The sequence below is a fragment of the Zonotrichia albicollis genome, chromosome Z, assembly GCF_047830755.1.
Source record: "Zonotrichia albicollis isolate bZonAlb1 chromosome Z, bZonAlb1.hap1, whole genome shotgun sequence".
NCBI lineage: Eukaryota > Metazoa > Chordata > Aves > Passeriformes > Passerellidae > Zonotrichia > Zonotrichia albicollis.
In genome coordinates this window covers 6,487,331-6,510,440 of record NC_133860.1, presented here as the reverse complement: position 1 = coordinate 6,510,440, position 23,110 = coordinate 6,487,331, and the positions used below count along the sequence as shown (strand labels likewise).

Sequence of the window (23,110 nt, the reverse complement as noted above, 5' to 3'; positions counted from 1 at the left end):
AACAAAAACCCTCCTGTGAAAAATGACCAGCTAATATTATCTTTTGCATTTAAGTATTAGCCTATGCATGCTGTTAGTGATTGTAACTATTTAGAAATAGTATCAATTGTAACTGGTTTTAGCGGCATGTTAATGTAATCTATCAGCTAAAGTATGCACTGTGTTGCTCACAGAAATAGTAGGGTTATGAATATAATAGCTATGTATCACTTATGGAAATAATAGTGTGATGAATGTACTGTGTTATAGACCTTAGCAAAACATAAGATGTGGAAAAAAGGCTTTTGTGTAACCAAAACCAGTGCAATGCCATCCACTGACCAACCTGTCCAAGTGATAAGGTAACCATGACACAAACCAGAGCACCAGAGGACAACTAGAGAATACCGTGTTAAAATTAAGGAGGACATACTAAAATCTTATCAGAGGATGTGAAACAGCAGGATGGAGACACAAAAAGAAATAAAATATATTGACCTGACACCCAGCATGTCATGCAGATAAGCTGGAGTATGAAGAAGTCAAACAAAGGAGTTCCCAAAACATCAGAAAGTTCAAAAGAACGTTTGAATAATGCATGAAACACAAGAATATGCATTTATCTTATTGACGTAACTGTATAAAGATAACATTGTCTGTATGCCAGCCCCCCCCCAGCACTGGAAATATTGTCCTTTTTTATCCTAATACTATTACTATCATTATTATTATTATCATTAAACTTTTAAAAACTGTAAGCAGTGATTTCTGTTTTTCACATTCTTTGTAAGCAATTTTATAATCACAAAAATTATTTCTACAGAAAGCGTATGCATTTTAGCAACTCAGAAGTGAATTTGTGCCTTTCTGTGAGGTTCATGTCCTCTAGAGTCAGTGGGAAAATACCCTTTACGACATCTCTGAAGCATTTTTCTTTATTTAAGATCTATTCACGGAGTGCTCTGTGTTTTGCGGCCAGGCCCTCCTCAGCCCACACCCTTTTCAGCAGGATTCCCTGCTATCTTTGAGCAGCACTCTCTGTCCCTGACCTTGCTGGCCAGCTCCCGTTATCTGTGCAGCCCCAGCGCCGGGCTCGGGCCCGTCCCACGGTGAGCCCCTGGTCAATGCCCCCCCCGATGGAGCTGTGACCCCCAAAGCTCCCCCTCAGAGCAGCCCTGCCAAGGAGCTGCCTCACGCCCACCCGGCCGGAGGAGAGGGAAGGGAGAGGCTGAGCGATATCTCAGCAGAGCACCGGGCAATGACACTGATAATGCCACAGCGGCTCACCCTGGGAAACAGCCTTTCATCAGCCAACGCTCTGGGCTGTCCACGCCAAGCTGACAGCACTTCTGGGACACCTGAACCATGAGAGGTTCCATTCCACAGGCTGAACTTTGGAATCTGCAGTTATTCTTTTGCAACATAATTATATCCTATCCTACCCTACCCCATCCCACCCTACCTACTACTACTGTTCTTAGATTCAGCAAAAGCTCTTTCTCCACCTCCCTGAGCATACATTATACATTCCTATACATCACTTTAAGAGATGTTTTACTGGCAAACCACAAATAAAATATAATATATTTTGTCAGTATAATTAGACTTCATGTAAGATGAACATGAAATATTTCCAAACCAAACCACCAATAACCAGAGAATTTGTCTTGATGATGAACAGAAATGATTATATAGTACCCAGATCCAACAGAAAGCTTGCTGGTATGAACAGCAGGATACAAGAAATATTGATCAAAGGAACAGAAAGCAGCAAAAGTAGAACAGAAACAATTAAAAAAAAAAAAAAAGAAAGAAAGAAAGGAATCTCCACTAACCACAGGATCACAAGATTGACCAACTACAGTACCATATGTATAACAAAAAACCTGTCACCTGTGAAATTGGAGTGTCCTGCCTAAATGCTGCTATGCTCCAAGGTTAATGCTACTTCCCTTGCCATTCTCCCTGGAATGTCCCTCAAATATGTCTTAGCTTTCCTACAGAACTTGGCATATGTTTTATTTAGCTCCTCTAAGAAATCAACAGGTATAACTGCATCCAATCACTATTCCCACCCTGCCAACTGTTTTCTATCTGGGGACATACATATTTTTTTACTCCTCATGCAGGGCAACTCTCAACAGAGGTCTTTTGAAATGTTACATTTTTCTTCTTCCAAAGTAAAACAAAACATAAGAGTTTTCAGTTATACAATTAACACAGACATTACACACAATTTGTATTTCTTAAATGAGGTATTATATGCCCTGTATGGAAATACATACAATATACTTATGGTCTGGAACATATAACTTTATCTTTCCAGAAAGGTTTCCATGAATGTTTTGCTATGTTTAAATGTTTTTCCTGATATTCTCTATTTAAACTTTTCCTTTAACAGAAATCAAAGATTTCAAAAGTTTTTGGTTCAAAGTTTCATCAACACTGACATTGGGAATCTTTTAAGCTCAGTGTATCTGTAAGTACTAATGGAATCTAGTTCCACATGAAATTTCTGATCCGCCATTCCTGGTCTATACAAGCTTTCTGACTTGGAACACCATAAAAACATTTTCCAAATGTGTTGTGATCATGGTTGCATTCTTAAACTGTTACCTTGTAAAAGTTACAACCTCCGAAAGAACAGAAACCAGAATTCCAGATTCCCTGTAACTTTGTGAACTCCAGTCACCACAGGGCTATAGTAAGGATTCGTACAGCACTGAGCCTACTACAGTGTAACATTTGATGGGGTAGTAATGACAACCCATGGGTGCACAGATTTACAATGATGCATTTACTGCTTGTTTCTTCACCTCACAGGAGTTCTGCCTGGTTCAGTTCTGTCTCATATACAAATAACCACATTATTCTTTTCCAAGTCCTTCGAGATACCACAACCAAATGGAACACCTCGAGCAGCATACTTGTCAAAGAGTGCACAGTGTCAGAAACCAAACCACAGAAACGCTGTATTATCAAAACCAGTTATCACACTATTCGTTGGATTAACAAGGTCTAGGTAACAAAAACATCAGTGAAGTTGTGGCTGTTCAAAAAGCAGATGTATGGAAAATATGCCCTTTGCCAAAAATTCTGTGATACATTGCAGTTTTTCAGCTGCCAATATCCAAGGCTTTTTGACAACATTTTGATTAGTGCAGTACCCACTGTAAACAGCCCCACACTATAAAAACACCTCAGCCATAATTCATCAGCTAAATAGAATAATAAATGACTGGCTCTGCACAGGTCAAACAAACACCTTAATATAGAGTAATTAAAATAAGCAATCACAGCACAACTCTTAACACTGATCTGTCTTAATCTATTTTTAACATCTGTCAAGCATCTGACCCTGTCAGACTGAGCAATTCAGAAGCCTGGGAATCGTCTATTACTACCAAGTGACCAGACCTTTTTCTCAAGAATGGAGGAACTTTTTATCTAATGAGTATTAAACCATGCAATAAACATTTAGAATTAATAAATTTGTTTTTCAGGATACCTAGTATCACTTACACACTCTTTAGAGAAGGAAGCTTGCTTTTGTACAATTTTTGCAATTTTGTCTTAATGAGACTTGATGGAAATAGTAGCAGAGTACAGTTCCAGAAACAGTGAGCAGAATTATAAATGCAACATGTTTAGAAAAACCCAAATCTGTCAGGATAAACAAAAATGGCTCTTCTTTAGCAGAAGGAAATAACAAATCCCATTTCCTGGTCAATAGCAGGATAAATCACTATATCCAGGTAGTGCGCAAATCACTATATCTATGTAGCGCATTGGTAATAAAACTAACTTGCTCTTCTGCCTGTATTAGACTTTTATGATTCACATCTATTTGCCCACAGGAGAAAAAAAGCAGAAAAATCATTTCACCAAATACCCCGACCCCTCACTTACCCTCGAGCTCTTTGTGGATGTTCTGGGGTAGGCTGGTCCCGCTGGGCTGCCCCGCTGGAGACAAAGGAGGCTGAATTTGTGCGCGTTGTTTGGAGCTGCAAGCCAGCCCGACGGCTTCGCTGGTGTTTGGAGTGTGACCCCGGGGTAGGGAGTCTGATCACTGAACAGTTTGACTTTTAAGAGAGACGATTTCATTACATGCAGCAGATGGCCCTTCCTGGGAAAACCTCTGCCAGACAGGGAGTTGGCAGTGAGGAGAGGGCACATCCTACTTCCATAGAAGTCCGTAGGAATTTCCTAATGGCCTCGAGACAGAGGAAGTGTTGGCCTTAGCTTTTCATAACAAAGCACCGGATTGTTTTTTTAAGCACCTGCCTAACTGCTCTCCTAGACCCATTGGGAATTTCTTGCTGGAAGTTAAGCACTGCTGAGCATGAGAAAATCCACAGTGCCTACCTAACAAGCAGGCTGAGGAAATCAAAGGTGGACAGTGAACTTTTCATAATCTCTACACAGAAATTCACCTAATGATTCTCATCCCTCAAAGGCAAATAAGCAAATCCTGAAGTAAGAAACTATTTCCACTCTTGGTACCCAAGGAGACAAGTCTCACACATGGCAAATTGGAATGAATTGCACAAACTGCCCTGAGCTCAAGGGATCTGGAAAAGGCTGAAAAGCAACTTTTTGTGCTAAGTTTTTTCTTAAGCATTTTGAAGGACATGCAGCTAAAACTGGTTACAAGATACTACTGTGCTAAATATTTCTTGCTCCCAGTGTTATCTATACAGATAGGAAACAGGTTTTTAGCAGTAAATACAGCACTTCCAGCCACACTCATCCAGAAATAGCAATAAGGATATTGAGAGCCTAACAGTCAAAATAACCCCCAGAGAAATGAGAGGCAGCCACATTCAAATCGGAACAGTTTGGGTTGGAAGGGACCTTTAAGGGTCGTATAGTCCTACACCAACATGGGCAGAAACACCTTCCGCCCCACCAAGTTGCTCCAAGCCTCGTCCAACCTGATCCTGAACACTTCTAATGATGGGGCATCTACCACCTCTCTGAGCTATCTGAATGCTTGATCACTGATTGAAAATGTTCATAAAATTACCTCCTTAGACACTTTGAGTCGACTTCGAACAAGTTGCAATACCAGAGTGTAGGGGAAACAGTATGGGTAAATGAAGGTGGTATAGAATGCAATCTAAAGCCACGTTCGACCTTCTCAGCACCAGCTGGGGACCCTGCAGGAGGTCTCGCCCTCGAAGTCGGATACTCGACACTCACATTTCAACACGGGTACAACCGCACCCGGTCTGTTCCCTCTCGGTGTCCGACGGGACGTACCCGGGGCGCGGTGCCCCCTCAGGGCCGGGCTCCCTCAGGGCCGGGTCCCCTCAGGGCGCGGTGCCCCCCTCAGGGCCGGGTCCCCTCAGGGCGCGGTGCCCCCTCAGGGCCGGGCTCCCTCAGGGCCGGGCTCCCTCAGGGCACGGTGCCCCCTCAGGGCCGCCTCCCTCAGGGCGCGGTGCCCCCTCAGGGCCGGGTCCCCTCAGGGCACGGTGCCCCCCTCAGGGCCGGGCTCCCTCAGGGCGCGGTGCCCCCTCAGGGCGCGGTGCCCTCCTCAGGGCCGGGCTCCCTCAGGGCGCGGTGCCCCCCTCAGGGCGCGGTGCCCCCTCAGGGCCGGGCTCCCTCAGTGCACGGTGCCCCCTCAGGGCGCGGTGCCCCCTCAGGGCCGGGCTCCCCCAGGGGGCGGTGCCCCCTCAGGGCCGGGTTCTCTCAGGGCGCGGTGCCCCCCTCAGGGCCGGGCTCCCTCAGGGGGCGGTGCCCCCCTCAGGGCGCGGTGCCCCCTCAGGGCGCGGTGCCCCCCTCAGGGCCGGGCTCCCTCAGGGCACGGTGCCCCCCTCAGGGCCGGGTCCCCTCAGGGCGCGGTGCCCCCCTCAGGGCCGGGCTCCCTCAGGGCGCGGTGCCCCCTCAGGGCCGGGCTCCCTCAGGGCCGGGTTCCCTCAGGGCGCGGTGCCCTCCTCAGGGCTGGGCTCCCTCAGGGCGCGGTGCCCGCTCTCCCCTCAGCCGGATCCCGCTCACCGCCCCGTCCCGCGCTGCCCGCACTCCCCACGCGGTGCTTCCTTCCGGGCGGCGGCACCGCCCCGGCGAGCAGCCATGGAGCGCGGCGCGGCGGGGCCGCTGCCCCTCAGCCGTCTGGCCGGGCCGCTGCTCCGCAGGCTCAGCGAGCTGCTGGACCGCGCGGCGCCCGGCAAGGGCTGGCGGGAGCTGGCGCAGCGCGCGGGGAGCCGCGGCACGGTGCGGCTGAGGTGAGCGCGCGCGGCGGGGCGCGGGCGGCGGTGCGTGTTTGTCTCTCTAATCCCCTAAAACACTGAAAGTCCGCTTGGTAAGTGACGGTATCACCACATACTGAAGTTATCTCGCCCCTAGGCTTGCATGGCACTGTGATTTAAGGAAGGAAACGTTGATGAATCTTTTTAGTGGACATACGTAACCTTGTATTCTCTTTAGGTAGCTGTCATTATTTCTTTATTTGTGTTGATTGAATTGGCTGTGATTGAATGTGCGTGATGACAACGACACCAAAGTTGAATCTATAAAGTTCAGACACAGTTTAACTGCACTGTACAGTCGGTGTGTTAGGCTGGGCTCCAGCAGTCACTTGTTTACAGCAACTTTACAATCAGTCTTCCTGTTCTTTGAAGTTAAGAGTCTGACTCACTCTCTACGGCTTCTGAATTAGGCTCATGGAAATGAAAGGTGCTGTACTACTTTTTCTGCTGACACTTTAAAAGTGAAAAATAGAAGTACATTTGCTGAGAATTATGAGGTACATGCATCTCTTTTACCATCGAGCTCACTAATACCAGTTTCTGTCTGTGGAGGTGTCACTGAATAACCTCTGAAGTCCTGAAACTTGAAAGAAATGCTGCAAATATGTCCGAATCAGCTAGGAATTTCCCATCTCTATTTTTAAAAATACTTTTCTTTATCTCCAAGTGATTGCTTACCCAGGTCCTTTCTGAGAAAAAGGTATTGAGAAGGTGTGTGCCGTGTCTCTGTGCCATATTCACAGCCCTCTGGACTTGGAGCAGTGCTCCCTGCAGGTGCTGGAGCCAGAAGGCAGTCCCAGCTGGAGCCTCCTGAAGCTGCTGGGGGATCGGGGCTGCACTGTGCTGGAGCTGGCCGAGTCCCTGCAGGCCCTGGAGCACACAGAGGCTCTCCGGTGTCTCAGCCATTCAGGTCAGTTCTGGGCTGCGCTTTCACTGCAGCCCTGGATTTTAGACTGGCAACACTCAAGGCAGCCCTCTACAGTAACCAAAATCATCTTTAGTGCTTGCATTCTGGTAGCTGGGATGCAGATGATTGCTGAGGTTATTGGCTGATCTGATTCTGAGGTTAAATGTGAGCCAAGCTTTCGTGCAGTGTTGTAGCAGACTTGGACTTGGCTGGGTGTTGTCATTCAGTTTGCTGACTAGGGTTTGGTCTCCAGTGGATTTGGTTTTGGGACCATCCTGTAGCAAGATCTGGAATGGTTTAGGTTGAGAAAATAACTGCGTCATATCAAAGAGGTGTCAGAGTTGCTCTCCTGGCAGTTAAGCTTTGCAGTAGAAAATTTGACCTTGCAGAAAAAACCCCAGCCCTGTGTTCTGCAGGAGGCAGAGGCTTAAAGCTGAAACCAAAGATTCAGCTCACAAGAGTGCATAAGGAATAGCAGGAAAATGTGCTCTGTTGGACTTAAACTCTGACTGCTTTGATTCCCTCAGGCTGGGCCTTAATCTGAACAGCTCAAAGAAATTGTTGGGAGTGAGCAAACATTTAAAACTGAGAATATCTTTCCAAAAAGGGATCTATGATACCATGAGACACATAATTTCCTTTAAAATTAAAATGCATTAATAATATACTTTAAACCTTTTATGAGCTTCATCGAGTACTGATCAGTTTGAGTATGGATTTTGTGTAGTGGAAGACAATTTTGAATGTCCTAAAGTAATATAACTAATTGGAGCTGTGTGTATACACAGTACAAACGAATTATTTTCAAGTATATTTAATGGCAAAAATGTTCTGTGCTCCAAGGGCAATTTAAATGCAAATATAAATTATGGGCTTGTATTTCTTCATGACTTTCCTATGTGTAAATTGTGTCTTAAAGGTGTAAGGATCGTTGTACAGCCAGACTCCCAAGCAGTGCTCTCTGGTCAGGTTGTCAAGCTGTGCTGCTGGGCAACAGGACACCCATTTGTGCAATACCAGTGGTTCAAACAGGAAAGAGAGGTAAGAGTTCATAGAGAATGCAGCGTTTTTAAATAGTGAAAATAAAACATAATGATTTTGGATTGTCCTTTTTTTAAGACTCTTATTCACAATGAGAGAAGATTGCTGTAAATATTCATAAAACTCATAAAGTTTAAGAAATGATGGATGATCCTACAAATGTACTGAAACAAAACTGCGATTCCTTGCGTTCACACCACTTCATTCCTGGGGGCTGTGAATGTGGACTGGGGCAGAAAGGAAGCTGTAGGTTCAGTTGTCTCAGCCTACCAGTAAGCAAAGGAGTTGAAGATGATGTTAAGGACTTGGAAATAAATATTATAATGCTTGATCCTGGTAAAGGTTAAACCAATTGAAATTGAAGGACTTTTGGTTCACCTGTGATGCAGGTTCCCCATGGTAATTCTCCAGAGCTGGTTTTGAGTCCAGTGAGTGTAAAGGATTCTGGCTTTTACACCTGCCGCGTGAACAGTGAATCTTCTTTCACGTTCAGTCGGTGGGCGCGCCTTGAGGTTTGTGAGGCTCAGGATCCACCTCGCGGTGAGTGGCACAAACACCTTCTCAAATGCCTTCCTGCTTTCTACAGGCACAGGGTCCCTGTTGCTGTGCTTAGGTTGTCTCACACTTCCTTTTCTTGTTACTTCCTTTTCCTTTTTGTAAGGGCTCTTAACAGGTTTGCCTGAAAACAAGTTGTGCATTTGTAATCAGCCTCAGCCACAAAACCTGACAGTGGGGGATGCTTTGGTACTAGAATGTGGAGCTGTTGGAAACCCAATTCCTCATTACCAATGGTTCAGAAATGGATTTCCTTTGGCAAATGGGAGCAAAAATGTCTACACAGTAAGTTACTGCAATGGGTCACACCTGGGAGTGAATGTTAACCACTTTGAGCTTTCTATAGAAAGTTCCCTTGAAGAAAAGAATTTCTCCAGAACCTTGGTAACTTCTGATGAAGTGCTGCTTTTAGTTTTTTTAACCCTTTTTTGCCTGTGGGGCTTAGATGCAAGGCTTAAATACCTGATGCAGGTATTTCTTGGAGGTCTGTTGGGATGATTGTGGTGATGCTTGCATAGGTGACATACGTGGATGTGGGACATCAAGGAACGTACTGGTGTCATGTGTTCAATGACCGGGAGGACGAAGACAGCAACAAAGTACAAGTCATTATAGGTAAGGAGTTCTTCTGTTTCATACAGGTCAGCTCCTTTGTCCATTTCTTCCACATCACTAAAATTTATTTTTGAAGCTTTCAGTATTAAGACAAGCACATGCCTTCTGTATTTTTAGTTTATCCATTTGTTAAAGCACCTGTGCTTGCATCCAGCAAATGGCATTTTAGAGTTTTGGGGTTTTATGGTAACCAGCACACAACTGCTGTCCCTTTTTGGCCCTGCCAGCATGTATGTGGCTTGTTAGCAGATTGCTAGCTGATTTATGCTTTTTGACAACTAAAAACCACTTTAACCCTTGCTGGGGATATGAACTCTGTTACTTGGAGTCCTTCAGCAATCAGGAGAGGTGAGATTGATTGTTCATTTCAAGTACAATGAATGATTGTTCATTTCAAGTAGAATGAATGAATGATTGTTTATTTCAAGTAGAATGAATGAATTTCAGTGCCATGTATTTGCAGGGAACTGAAGAGGACTTCCTCACCTAAGCAATACCCTAGTGTAGTACTCCTGGGTTTCAGGAATCATTACTGTACAGTGTTATGGCCAATGCAAATTTACACTGCTGTAAAGTGAGCCACATTGCACAGCAGCTTGACAGTGCCCTTTGTCTTCCACCTCGTGTGCTAACTCTCATAACTGAGAGCTCATCTTCCAATTTTTTCCCCTCCTTAAAACACAAGGAAGGAAAGCTGTAGCAGTGGAGTGCACAGAAGGTAAGGTAAACCTCTAATTGTAGTTTTAAAAATTGGTGATGGGAGTGACAGGTTGTTGAGTGTGTTGCTGAAAGGCATATGTGGGTTTTCAGGCAAACCTGGGTTTAAAACAGTGATGGAGGATGCAACAGTCCTTCTACATGTGCTTCTCTCTTCTTTGCCTGGACACCGTGATCTGGATCTCACAGGAGAAAAAACAGGCTACTTCCTTCTTTTGTGGTATTCAAGTGATCTGGAGATTTCTCTGGTGAGGTTCAGGAGGCAACATCCTAGCAAGAAAATCCGGAGATATTCAGGAGCCTGGGTGGTCTTGGAGAGCTGGCTAGAGCTAGTTCCAGTGCCAACTCCATGTCTGCAGAAGTGTCTGTAGCAGCTTCCTTAGGATGATTTTTATTCTCCTTTGCGTTGTTGCAACAGAGAGGAGAAGTGTCTTGTGACGGAAATGCTGGTGCCATCCCTCCGTTGGCTGCTGAGCATGTCAGAGTCTGCAGCATCTGCAGCACAGGGATTGGGTACAGTGGTGCAAGGCTGCTCCCAGAGAGCACTGCTGCTTCAGAGATGTTCATTTTCTTTTCCCTGCTTTCCAGTGTTCTCAGAATAAAGAGGTGAAACCCCTGGTAACTTAGGATGTTTGAAGATTGCGTCTGAAGTCTTTCTGAATACACATGGCTTCCCAAAATCAGATTTTTTGCTCAGGATGTTGCTTTTTTTTCAGCCCTTCAAGCATCTGTTCTTCAGATTCTGATACCTTGTTCCTTTTTCCCTCAGCCTGCTTGCATGCCTGTGGGATTGAGGTGTCCTAACTGTCCCCCCCTTTGTCTTTACATTTACTGTACTGCAAAGCTGTGTCTAGCAGCTTTGTTTGTTTGTTTTCTGTGTTCAGCTTTGTTTAATAATAGCATGGCACTTATGTTTTTACTAATAAAATGGGGTTTCTGCTTCTTGTTTAAACTATTATTTTATTGGTGTTTTCCTTCACAGAAGATTTAAGTGATCCTCAGGAATCAGGTAAGTTATAAGTTTTGAAAAACTTTAACTTGTCATCTTCATTTTATGTTACACTGAAGGCTTGCTGGGTTGCAGTATGAACTTTATTTGGATGTAGCTGTAACTGAGAATTGAATAGCAGCTGGTATCACCTTAACAGCAGCACAGCTTTCTAGTTCCAAGAGATTGAACTTGAAGCATATAGAGAATCATAGGGGTGCTGTGTATAAAATAGCCCAAGGCTGCACATGTACATGCACAGATACAAAGGGAATTATCTTTCTTGTCTGGGGTTTCTTGGGGCTCCCAGTTTTAGCACATTGCTACTTTCTCAGATAATAAAAGTGAAAAAGATCTGCGGTGTCTGGCTATCACTCCTGTTGAGTGGCATATTTCTTCCAGTCATGTTGGAGTCAGCCAATGTGATCTGAAGCCTGTTAGGTGGTTAGTGTAGAAGTGCAGCTCCAGAGGGGATTATCCCTCATACAGTTTTCCCAAAGCCTCAACTCCCAAAGATAGTTTCCTGGGTTAGATATCAAATATGTTTATGCTTGCCCAGCCTCAGTTTCAAGCACTGAAGGGCTTCTCTGTCATACAGTGTCGTGTTATCCAGGTGAGCCGCTTTGGCACACTGCTTACTGTTTCTCTTGGCACAGCACTGGCTTTGCCACCCCTCTGTGAAGTACACAATAAAAGAATTTGCACACTCAGATGGGAATCCCTGCTAAGCGTCTCCCACCTGGCATGTTGCATTTTGTTTGGAGAGGATGAACTGGTCAGATGTCACTGAAAATGCCAATGTGCAGTTTGTGAGATTCAGCATCTAGTCTTTCTTAATCTATAGAATTAGCTATTCACATCCAGTCAGGATTGTTTGCTGGAAGAGGGTGAAGGAAATCATCTAAACAAAAACAACAATACCAACAAAACACCCCCAAACCCCACCAAAAACAGAGAGGGCTTTTTCCTGCATTAAACTAGCAAAGTGTTGGAGAAAGCAGTGCTGCTAGACTGTGGCTGTGGGGAAGATGCAGTTCATTTTCTGTAGTCACCGACACGCTGCTCTTTTCTTCTATTTCAAACAGACCCACAAGAAGAATCAAGTCACAGACCTGTGGGTAAGTAGTTTTGTATTGAAATGACTGAATGCATTTGACATCTAGGATGCAGATTTTGCTGCTACTGACACTGCCAGTGCAAGACCTATGGGGCAAATAGAGAGCTCCAGGGAGGGAGATGTGTGGATATTTGTGTAGTCCTTTTGGAATGCTTGCTTGCCCTTTCAGGAGTAAACTGTGCCAAGTGTGAGAAACTGTGTAACACAGTAAACTGTGCCTGAAGTGAGATTGATACCCTTTTCACTTTGGAAAACTTTAAATTCAAAGGTGTTGAATCCATGGAATATATAAACGTGGCTTTTTTTTTTTTCTCTCTGTGTCTTGGCAGCCACAGACAAGGTGGCTCTGTTAATAGGAAACATGAGCTACTGGAATCATCCCCAGCTCAAGGCTCCAATGGTAGATGTCTATGAATTGACCAGTTTGCTAAGGCAGCTGGATTTCAAAGTTGTATCTTTGCTGGATCTTACTGAGTCTGAGATGCGAAACGCAGTGGATGAATTTTTACTTCTCCTGGACGAAGGAGTTTACGGTAAGGACACATGCATCCCTTCTGAAGTAGGTCCATTTTGTATCAAGTAGCAAACATGTGGTATTTGCCTCAGCTAAACAACCTTCAGGGTAAATATCATGTATGTAGAACGGGAAGAATAAGTTAAATTAAAGTCAGCATATCCTCTGACTTTGGTTAAAATGCTGTTGGTTCCTTTACTTTTACAACAGATCAGATGTTTGAACTTCATTCTTTAACCACACCTAAAACTGCACTGCAGGCTTTGATTTTGTTTGATAGTACTTTGCTTGCTTAGATTTGATTCTGGGCCGCAAAGCACGAGACAGATGTGGGGGAGAGCATGATGGAATTGGTGTATGGAGCAAAAGCCTTGCATGGAAAAGGCCAAGAGTGATCTGGTTTGGAGTGTAAGAAAAGTGCTCACGTTTTCTGCTGACTGCCATTATTTTGTCATTTTTCTAAGATTGTATTTGCTAAGATTGTATAGAAAACTCCAGAAATTATTTAGGACCGAGAGCAAAATATTTTCCCAGGTCCTTATTTATTGGATTGCAGAATTCCTGTAGTAAAAATCCATTTGAGAAAACATTATTTGATCCCTTTTTGGAACACAAGGTCAGCTTATTTCTTAGCATGATTTTTTTTACGGATGTGTTACCTGATGCTCTCTCTGTGCAGAACTGCCTGCTCTGACATTTGGGCATTTATGTCTGAGCCAAAACCTGCCTGACACGAAGCCTCAGTCTGGCAGGAACATGAGGCTTTTGAGAGCAGTTTGCTTTTATTATTCCCTGGGAAATAGATAGCCTTATCTGTTTGGGTGAGCTTTGAGATTTTTGCACCTTCTCAATTTTTCTCCCTAATTGTGGACATGAATGTAGCAAATAAAGTACTGAAAGGCTTTAATTAATTTCTCAGCAGCACCATATGAAAACTCTTACATGGCATATTTTTGCAGTTATACTTTTCCAGCCAGTTGATACAAAAAGGTAAGCAGAACAGTTTTCAGTGGTGTGTGGCAATAACTACTTCTGTTTAAAGGATTACTTTGTTTTTTCTGCATAGTGGCTATGAATGGCTTAAAGCCTATAAAAGATGCTGTCAGAGCACAAATAGGTAACGATTTATTGCCTTTTCTAGTGGGCATAGCTTCAAATAGAAGAGGCATAATGACTACTGCTGCTTAGTCCCTGCTACATATAAACCTGATGCTTACTAGGTTGTGTAATTCTGGCTTGCTGCCAGGAAAGTGGCATTTCAGATGCTGGTCCTTAAGAGCAGGAGTAGTAAACAAATGACGATGACTGTCTCCTCTGCTGTCTCAGTCTGTGCTGTTCTAAATGTAGGTTGCAATTAACATTGTATTCCACACAGGGTAAAAGCACTGACCCATGTGTTTGAAAGGCTAAAGATATTTAGGCTGCTTTCCTTTTAAAAGAGAGGGACTGAGGGAGGGAGGGAGGCAGATATCAGTTAAATGCTGACGTCTCTGAGGAACTTGAGCCTACTTAAAATTGTTGTGTGTGTGTCTCTGTTGAGGCCCTCCAAATATGTTTACTCCACTTACCCCAGGTATGTGCAGATTTATTTCTGATCTTGAGCTCAACGTGTTAGCTGTTGCAGGTACTTGGCACGTAGCACAATCATCTGCCAAGGATAGAAAAGGAATGTGGTCAGTCACTCCAATTACTTACAGAATATATGCTCAGATACAGAGAATCTTAAATATAACCCTGATTTAAGTCCTGGAAATGATATGAAGACTTTCTTTTTAGCCTAGGGCCTAGACACAAGGTTATGCAGTTGCACTTTATACCATTTTTAGCTCTCTTGAAACTTGCTAGGCTCAGGTAGCCCTCATATTTTCATTTCTTGTAGCGATGTGTACTGAAAAGGTGAAAACATCTAGCATGCCCGCCTCCATCAGCTAGTATGTTAGGGTGAGGCTTATTTTGGGTTCTATCAGAATCTGCCAGTGTTGTAGTGACTTAAATGTTTCAGCAAATGTTAGTAAGAATAACAACATAAGAATATGGTATCTCCAACCAGCATAAATTGTCAGATTTCTGTTAACTTTTATTCAGCTGAGCACTGTACTCTAATTGCAGATCTGACCCACAGACTGCTTTGACTAGGTAAATAAAAATTCTTTTTAGAAGGTGGAATTTGCGTCATTAAGGAAAACTAGCACTGGGAATAGGCAATAGGAAAATTCAATTAAATCATACAAGCCTCTGGTAACTGCATTTTATGGCAGTAGAGATTATTGATTCTAAGATCATCTAATCTTCATGCAAATTTAAATGACTTTAATATTGGACATTTTTATTCATATAAGGAATATCTAAGTCCTAGCTTGCAGTTCCCTTTCTCGGGGTTGAGAAAAACTTTCTTGTTTTATTGAAGATTCTAAATCTTAAAATGTTGTAGACTGTTGTGCAGTGACACATGAGGGACATGATGGCAGGATAATAATTTCTGGGTAGATAAGCATGCAAAGAGTTTGTTTAGTAGACCCAGAAGAGTCATGAGTCTGTGACTAGGAGATATAGCTGCAATCAACTGAACATGAGCTGTTGGTAGTCGGTAATGGGGATGTCCTCTGGAGTCCTACCAAACTCTTCAGCATTATTTTTTTTTCTGTCTGTAAGCTGCAGACTTAGTGCTGCTCAGAGCTTAGTAATTGCACATGTGGAGAAGATGTTTTATGGTTGGCACATCTCCTTGTTCCTGTCTGTGAATTACACATAACAGGCTGTCTCTGTTAGAGGTTATAGCTATTAGAGCATTTTAAGAGTATTTAACTTTGTGTGTTTATGCAAATGTCTAACTGATTCTATTGCATGTGTGATTTTTGTGCTCCTTTTAATTTATTGCGTTGGTGTATTGCGGAGTTGATGTAATTGTGGCTTGGAGTGGCTTCAGTGAGCTCCTTGGCCTATAGTCAGCGCTGTGCATGACAGCTTTGACCTCTTTTGAAACGGACAGAAGTCTCTGCTGCCCTGCTCACTATGGCACCTGTTTTGAACTCAGGTTTGTTGTACTATGCTGGCCATGGCTACGAAAACTACGGGAACAGTTTCATGGTCCCTGTGGATGCCCCGAGCCCGTACCGCTCAGCCAACTGCCTGTGCGTGCAGAACATCCTGCGGCGGATGCAGGAGAAGCGGACGGGGCTCAACGTGTTCCTGCTGGACATGTGTCGCAAAAGGTACCCCCTGCACCCCGGAGCGCGCTGGCCTCTGCTCTCTGGGCTCCTCACAGAACGCTGGGCCTCCTGCTCATCAGGCTGAAAATTCACTGTACTGCAAAGTCCATGGTTCTGGGGATTCACAGCCTGCACCCGAGTGCTTTTAGCGTCAGTCGGATTCACCCAGACTGGTGCCCACGGCTTTGGATAGAGATGTGAACCTGGTGGTTACACTTTGTCCCCATGGGTACATACCTGCCTCCTGATTTCAATGACATTTATTTCTTTTCTGCTGCTGTTTTTTAGACGTTATAAACAGACTGATCAGATAAAAGTAAAATTTGGCATCTTAAAGAAGAAACAGGACCCTTTCCCCTGGGATTATTATCCATATTCTTCATTACAGGGAGGAAGGAAAGCCCTGTGATCAAAGGCATGTTAACTTAGCAGAAGGGCTCAAGTGAAGTGCTTATTTTAGAAATCCTGAGAGCCATGGATTTTGCTTCTATACTGAGGATGTTGTATCTTTATTTAGAGGTTAAAACCAATTTTTTCTACACAAAGTACTGTGTTCATTCCATGTTGAGAAACTACTGTGATCAATTAAACTTGCACTTGAAATCAGCTCTTTAGTCAGCACTTCTGGCAATTGGTCTCTGAGGAATGTTTCATAACAGAAAGTTGCTGGCACTTCAGTATCTGTGGAGCCTCCAAACTTCTTTGCTAATGAAATGCCCATGACCCAATTCAGCTTCACAATCTGCTGTCCAAATAGAAAATCCATCTACGTCAGCTTTGTACTAACAGCGCCATGTTTGGCGGGGAAAAGAGAAATTTTAAAAAACATGGCATTTTTGAAATAACCTAACATGGGTGGATATCAGAACTGTGTTTTGCAGAGATTGCAGCCAGACTCTACTGGTTAGTACAGCATGCCCTTCTCTGGGTATGCCTGGTGCCTCTGTCTTTGCACTGCCCTCAGGCAGAGTGTTGATGGTGCTGGCTTTTGTATTTGAGCAGTCAGGATTCATTACAGACTTGGAGGAGTGAAACAAATTACTGGTTCTGAACTCTCTCTGTTTTGTTGCCATTATGAGTTCTCAAATTACTATTTTACTTTCTTGTGTTTCCATTTATTACAGAAATGAATATGATGACACGATTCTTATCTTGGATGCTCTGAAGGTTACAGCCAACATTGTTTTTGGATATGCAACGTAAGGAAGTTATTCTTCTGTGCCACAGAAATGACTGAGATTGTATAGCTGTTCTTTTTCAGAATTGTGCTGTGGGCCAGTAACCTTGGTCACTTTTCAAGTGCAAAAACTGCTGAATAGAAGTAGTCAGGAGCTTTACTAAAATTGTCAATAAGAAATTTCAACTCCTCATATGAGCAGTTTGATGAACAGGTCTAGTCTGTGGTGTCATTTTTAGGAGAAACTTCCATCAGCTGCTTGCAAGGGAACATGAAGAGCAGGTTGGCCTTGGACACAGCCTGATTTTCAAATTGTAGGGTTTCTTTCCCCATTCCCAGTATAAATTTACTCTTAATCCTGCAGGTTTTTCAGTGTTTTTTCCTTGACTAATGCTGATGATCTCACAGGTGCCAGGGAGCAGAAGCTTATGAAATTCAGCAGCAGGGGTTGGCCAATGGAATCTTCATGAAGTTCCTGAAGGACCGTTTGTTAGAAGACAAGAAGGTCACTGTTCTGCTTGATGAGGTTGCAGAAGGTGAACTCCAGCTTACTGCACTAACAGTCTCCTCAGTCTGTGTTACTGAAAACAACTTTGCTTCTGTGTCTTTCCTCTCATGGTGAATGTGTTACACAAATTAAATCTTTCTTGTTGTGCTTTGTTCAGATACCAGGTGATACTGGCCAGCATATGAACAACATTCCTGATGCTCAGCCTCTTTAATAGTGCTCAGTTTTATACTTTCCTCTTCAGTGAACCTTATTTGTTCTGAGTATCTTTCAGCGTGGAGCTTTGAATTGTCCATCCACAAAACTGCTCTTCTGTCTGTGGCGCCAGCTGCTTGTGGTAGTCCAGTCGTTTGCATGTTCATTTAAACAATTAACATAATCCTACTTGCCTCAGGGTGCTATAGCAATGATAACGATTTGTTCTCTAAGTGCAGTAAAAAGAGCAGTGCCCTGTGTGAATTTGCCTGGCTCAGTGATTGTATTTTTGATGGAGAAGCACTAAAGTGAAAAGTGTGGAGGGAAAGCATACAGCTTCTGTGCAGACACCTGCTCCAAGCACAGGACAGTGTCGGACTGGTGTGTGTGGGTGCAGCAGCCTGGGGCAGCTGCGGGTCGCAGAGCTCTGTGTTCTGTTCAGCAGTGCAGGGAAGGTTTGACTGGTCAGGCAGCATGGCAAGCACTGGGAGTATTCCCAGGTGCTGGGTGCCAGGGAGCACACAGGTTCTGTGCAGACAGTGCCACAGCAATGTTCCCCTTGCTGTAAGGAAACGGGAAAGGCTGTAGCCTGCTGGCTCCGTGGTTCTTGCTGTGCCTGTGCCACAAGAGTGCAGTGCTGGCTCATGGTCAGCTTGGTGACCACTAGGTCCCCAAGCAGGTCCTTTCCTGCAGATCTGTGTCCCAGTGAGTGAGGGCCCTTCATGGGCCTCTGCAAGGGATGTTTTCCTGCTTGGGAGCAGAACTTGGTGTTCCCTGTTACTGGACTTGATGACATTCCTCTCTGCTCAATTCCACAGCCTGTCCAGGACCCTCCCAAGAGCAGTACAGTCTTGTGGGGGATCAGCCACTCCTCTCAGTTTTTAATCATCTGCAAACTTTCCAGGTTTTGTTCTCTCTCCTGACACATAGGTCATTAGTGATGCTGTTAAATAATCAATATTGGACTCTTGTATCTAAACCTAAAATACTCCCCTTGCCCCCAGTTCTTTACAATAATCTCCTCCAATGGAATTACTCACATTCTTGAAATTAGCCACTCTAATTAGGACCTTACCCAGTCAGAGCTGTGATGCTGCTTGGACTGGCTCTGAGGAACGGGACAATGTTGGCCAGGCTGCATGCAACCCCTTGGGGCTCTGCAGAGCTGCTTTGGCCTTCAGGGAAGGAAGAGCTGAGCAAGGAGTGCCTGTAAAACTGCAGCTCTTGATGGATGTGCTGGCTCTGCCATAACCACAGTAACCACACATTGCAGGAAAGTACCTGATTCAGTTGGAATTGCAGCAGCATTGATTTTAAAAGAACCTCTCTGCATCTTGTTTTTAGATATGGGCAAGTGTCCCCTTACCAAAGGCAAGCAAGCCCTGGAGATCCGCAGCAGCTTGTCAGAGAAAAGGGCATTAACTGATCCTGTTCAGCAAAGCACATCCTCTGCAGAGTGCCTGGCACGGAACCTGCAGTGGGCCAAGGCTCATGGTACAGTACAGCCTGCTTTCAGATGCTGCCGTGATGGGGAGGGAGGGCAGGCACTGCTGAGTGGAAATGGAACAAGTGCAAGGCTATAGCTACATTTTCATTACTATGTTCAGTTGGAAGTTTTTGGGTTGGGGCTTACCCTTACATGAGATAGTAATGAACAAGGTGATATGTAGAATTACGTATATTCAGTATATTTAAGACCACTGGAGGGGAGACTTATGGGTTGTCTGTCTCCTGGGACAGAACTGCTTGTCCAGCAGTGACATTTGTAAGATGTCACTGCTCTCATTCTAAAGTCAACACCTAAAATAGCCAGGTGAACTGTATAGTAAATGTGCATGATGAAAAGAAGTTTCCAATGCAGACAACTAAGAAAACTAAAATAAGACTGAGAGGAGTTCCAGGTTTCCTAGCCTTTTAAGAAGGCCACTGGGGTTTAAGACCTGTTTTTACCTTTTTCACCTAAACCTGTTGGAGTACATCTTCAAATTTCTTTGACTGTTGGGGCAGAGGGTCAGGGATGGCATTTCTAAGACCACTTGTCATATAGGAAGGCTCTCTCAGAGATGCAGATGTTTATTTGAGCCCAAGCATTTAATTCTTGTTTGTTAAATGATTGAAAAATAAAAATGTATATGCTAAATTTATATTTAGGCTGTAACAATGTTTTATTTATTGGCAGAGCTTCCAGAAAGTATGTCCCTTGAATTCCAGTGTGGCGTTCAGATTCAGCTGGGGTTTGCAGCAGAGTTCTCCAATGTCATGATAATCTATACACAGATAATTAAGAAGCCCCCTGAAATCACAGCTTGCAGAGCCCACATCACAGACTTCCCACTTGTAAGTGCTTCCTGCTGCTGTCTCATGATCTTGCTCCGCTGAAGTTGAAAATTCTCTGCTCCACCCATATCAAGTTGCATCTTGTATAATAAAATGGATCTAAAGTGCTTTAACTTATCAAACTGAAAGAAATACTATTTTATGATCTACAAATTCTATATCATCAATTAAGTTATTTTTTTCTTAGGACTTGGATGTAGATCCTAAAGAGGCCAATAAAGGAACTCCTGAGGAAACTGGAAGCTATTTAGTATCAAAGGATCTTCCCAAACACTGCCTCTACACCAGGCTGAGTTCACTGCAAAAGCTAAGGGTTAGTACATACTGTTCATTACGAGTTTGCCCAGGTAATTGACACTGTTTATGTTGCTTTGCAGTTCTGTTGAGGCAGCTGTGTATCGCTACTGTGATAAGTTCTTTGGAGGGAAAGAATGGATAATAACACAGTTCAGTGACTTTAATTTCAGCTGAAAAGTAAAAGGCAGGGAATTAATGCATATGCAATCCTGAAGCCAGTGTGCAAGGCCCTTTGTATTTTCCAGGCCCATGCTGAACTTGGCCAAGATGGTTATTTTTGTGCAGATCACCTATTGCATGCTCTGAGGGTGTTCCTGTGCTTTTTAGGAGGAACATGTCCTGAAGCAGAGCTGCCTCTTACACAGTCATTAGTAGGAGATGAAAGTGTTGTGTATCTTGTGTTGTGTTGTGTTTTTGAAAGGTTCTCTTCAGCAGACTGGGGCACTGCTAAGTGTCTGTATGTTTGTGTCAGGAGCATCTGTGCCAGACACAGCCTGGCATCTCTGCTTCGGGGCTTTTGGCAGTTGAGGTAACACAAGTGCTTCTGGAAGTACAGACTGTTCAGTGAACAAGCAGTGGCCAAAAGAGGACCTCAGGAAACAAGGCCTGCCCATTGTGTCTCTAGCTCCTAAAGAGGTCACTCTGCTTCTCCAGGAGACTGGAGCCTCCTTCAGTGTTTCCTGTAGTGTTTATCTGCAGAGGAAGTATAACTTTTTCTCTCCCCTTCTTTCTGCTTTTACAGGAACATTTAATCTTCACTGTTTGTTTGCACTATGAGTATTCAGGAATAGAAGATACAATGGACGAAAGAAAGGAGATTAATGTTGGGAAGCCCCTTATTGCTAAATTAGGGCTTCAACCTGGATTCAAACCCAAGAACTGTCTCCAGACATGCTGCATGCCTGGTTATCCTTGTCATAATCCAGCAGAATCGAGTCCAGAGGCAGCTGAATACTACATCCCTAGTCACTGCCAACCCAGTTCCTCTCCAGGTGTTTACCATCCACACTGTGCTTGCTCAAACAGCATCACACATCCAGAGGCATGTTCCTGCAATGGAACTGCCAGGGTGTTGGCTCCAAGACACAAAGTACAGCATTACTCACCCACTGTGGAAAAGCAGAATGTACCAGTAGAGACCACTGATGATACTCTTGAACTGGAATTCTTCCTCTCTGACAGCCTGAGCTTCTCTGAGCAGCAATAGCTGGGATGTGTTTGGAAAGACCAGAGTGGCATCCTTGAACAGAGGGGCTCCCACACTGCCTCTCCATCTTCTGGAGTTTGGAGACTTCTGGACAAGGCCCTTGGAGAGTCTGGAGTAGGTGCTGTGAATGAGACTGTGATGAAAATTTTTAATACCTTAAGAGACAAAACTGGACCAATAGATTTAGGAATGAAAAATGCATTCTTTCTAATGTTTTTTTCACCTACTATTTGTTGTTTGGTACAGAGAAAAATCTGAACTGCTCCAGGTTTCCTATGCTGTTCTTTGGCCATTGTGTGTTAGGATTGGTCACTGATGTTGCAGTGCCTGGGATGCAGCCAGAAAGCAGCTCTGACTGCATTCCCCTCTCTGACTGCCACATGTCCAGTGTCTGGCAGCATCTGAGAGGGCTAAGATCTGTACAAGAAACCCAAAACCTGAAGAGCCAACAAATTGACATCACTTTTGATTTTAAGAGAACCTTTGATTTTCAGAGGGAGCAAAGTCACAGAATTGTACTGTGGTGGATTGTTTCTATTTTGATTTTTCTTTTACATAACACTCTTAAGGTTTTTGCTGATCTGATACCTGATTCTTCATGTTCTGGAAGAACACTAACTGGAAAGATGAGGGCAAGTGCCTGCTCAGCAAGCAAGGTATTGTATGGTCAGTCTCACAGACATGCTGAGGGCGAAAACAAGAATCACGAGAAAAGTGATGTTTATTAGGTCATTGAAAGTCTTGAAAATGCAAAAAGCATTGGGGTGTAAGGAAACTAAAATCAAAGGGAGTTTTCAGACAGGGGTAGTAGCTTTTCCCGTACTGGTAATATTGAGAGGAAGAATTGCTTTCATTAAGATCCTCATCATAAAAACAAGATAAGTGAATGCTATTGAGGCAGACTAGCCAGTTTCAATCTGCAGTGGAGAGTGCTGCGATCTGGTGGCCTGGCAATGTGCTGGTGTGGCCATAAAACTTGAGATGGGAATGTTAATGTTTCTTTAAATCTGGTGATCTTTAGGTTGCTCTGTGCTGAAAGGTGGATATAGGTACATGGATGTAGCTATTTCCAGGATGACAGCCATGCTTGAAGTAATCTGTACATGAGCTGGAATTTCTGTTTTCCTTCTGCAGGATGTTAAGTAGCATCATACCTATTAATGAATGAGATCTACCTGCATTAACTATTCTGTGCAGTTGACTTCTAAATCAGATTGTAGCTTGAGACATGCTCTAGGAGTGTGCTACTTAGTTAATACTTTGTCAGTTTCCTAATTTGTATAAAAGCTTATTATTTTTTCTTACTGGGTAATAAATTGTTGTCCATAAAATTATGTACTATGTGCATATGTAGTTGCTACATTCTTCTACGCCTTCCAGCCTTAACGAGCCCAAAACTTTATTGAAACAAAACATGTGAGGAAAGGTTTTCCTTAACAGAAAAGGGGAAATCTGAATCATGAGCTTCAGCTCAAGATATACAGATCTGGGCTTGATAG

At 43.8% G+C, this 23,110-nt stretch overlaps 2 protein-coding genes across 9 annotated transcripts in view; one reads left to right on the top strand and one right to left on the bottom strand.

The window, feature by feature from the left end:
- LOC102061120 (alpha-protein kinase 2) overlaps nucleotides 1-6,113 on the bottom strand; it is a 24,759-nt gene extending 18,646 nt beyond the window's left edge. For 2 of the 6 annotated variants that reach the window (XR_012577979.1, XM_026798432.2), the window contains exon 1: nucleotides 3,889-5,357. The gene's annotated coding sequence lies outside the window, so the exon portion shown is untranslated. Of the gene's footprint in view, nucleotides 1-3,888; nucleotides 5,365-5,976 lie in introns of those variants that run through there. The other 4 variants (XM_074532205.1, XR_003382238.2, XM_014273367.3 and 1 more) reach the window with 4 other exon arrangements.
- Nucleotides 6,052-23,110, top strand: LOC141727002 (mucosa-associated lymphoid tissue lymphoma translocation protein 1-like). Of its 3 annotated transcripts, none has more exons than XM_074532209.1 (17): nucleotides 6,052-6,203; nucleotides 6,971-7,137; nucleotides 8,054-8,175; nucleotides 8,565-8,715; nucleotides 8,849-9,015; nucleotides 9,249-9,345; nucleotides 10,031-10,063; nucleotides 11,045-11,071; nucleotides 12,136-12,168; nucleotides 12,497-12,700; nucleotides 15,716-15,893; nucleotides 17,015-17,089; nucleotides 17,476-17,603; nucleotides 19,115-19,264; nucleotides 19,950-20,107; nucleotides 20,295-20,420; nucleotides 21,147-23,110. In XM_074532209.1, the coding sequence occupies exons 1-17, from the start codon at nucleotides 6,052-6,054 to the stop codon at nucleotides 21,609-21,611; spliced, it is 2,433 nt and encodes an 810-aa protein (XP_074388310.1). In that variant the 3' UTR covers nucleotides 21,612-23,110. The 3 variants fall into 3 exon arrangements, with proteins under 3 accessions (XP_074388310.1, XP_074388309.1, XP_074388311.1); XM_074532208.1 differs by having other exon boundaries at nucleotides 8,837-9,015; nucleotides 21,147-23,109; XM_074532210.1 differs by lacking the exon at nucleotides 10,031-10,063 and having other exon boundaries at nucleotides 8,837-9,015; nucleotides 21,147-23,108.

Coding starts and splice junctions, on each gene's coding strand:
- LOC141727002 (XM_074532208.1), top strand. CDS start 6,052: ATGGAGCGCGGCGCGGCGGGGCCGCTGCCCCTCAGCCGTCTGGCCGGG. Junction 15,894..17,014: donor CTGGACATGTGTCGCAAAAG/GTACCCCCTGCA, acceptor CATTTATTACAG/AAATGAATATGATGACACGA. Junction 20,421..21,146: donor GTTCACTGCAAAAGCTAAGG/GTTAGTACATAC, acceptor CTGCTTTTACAG/GAACATTTAATCTTCACTGT.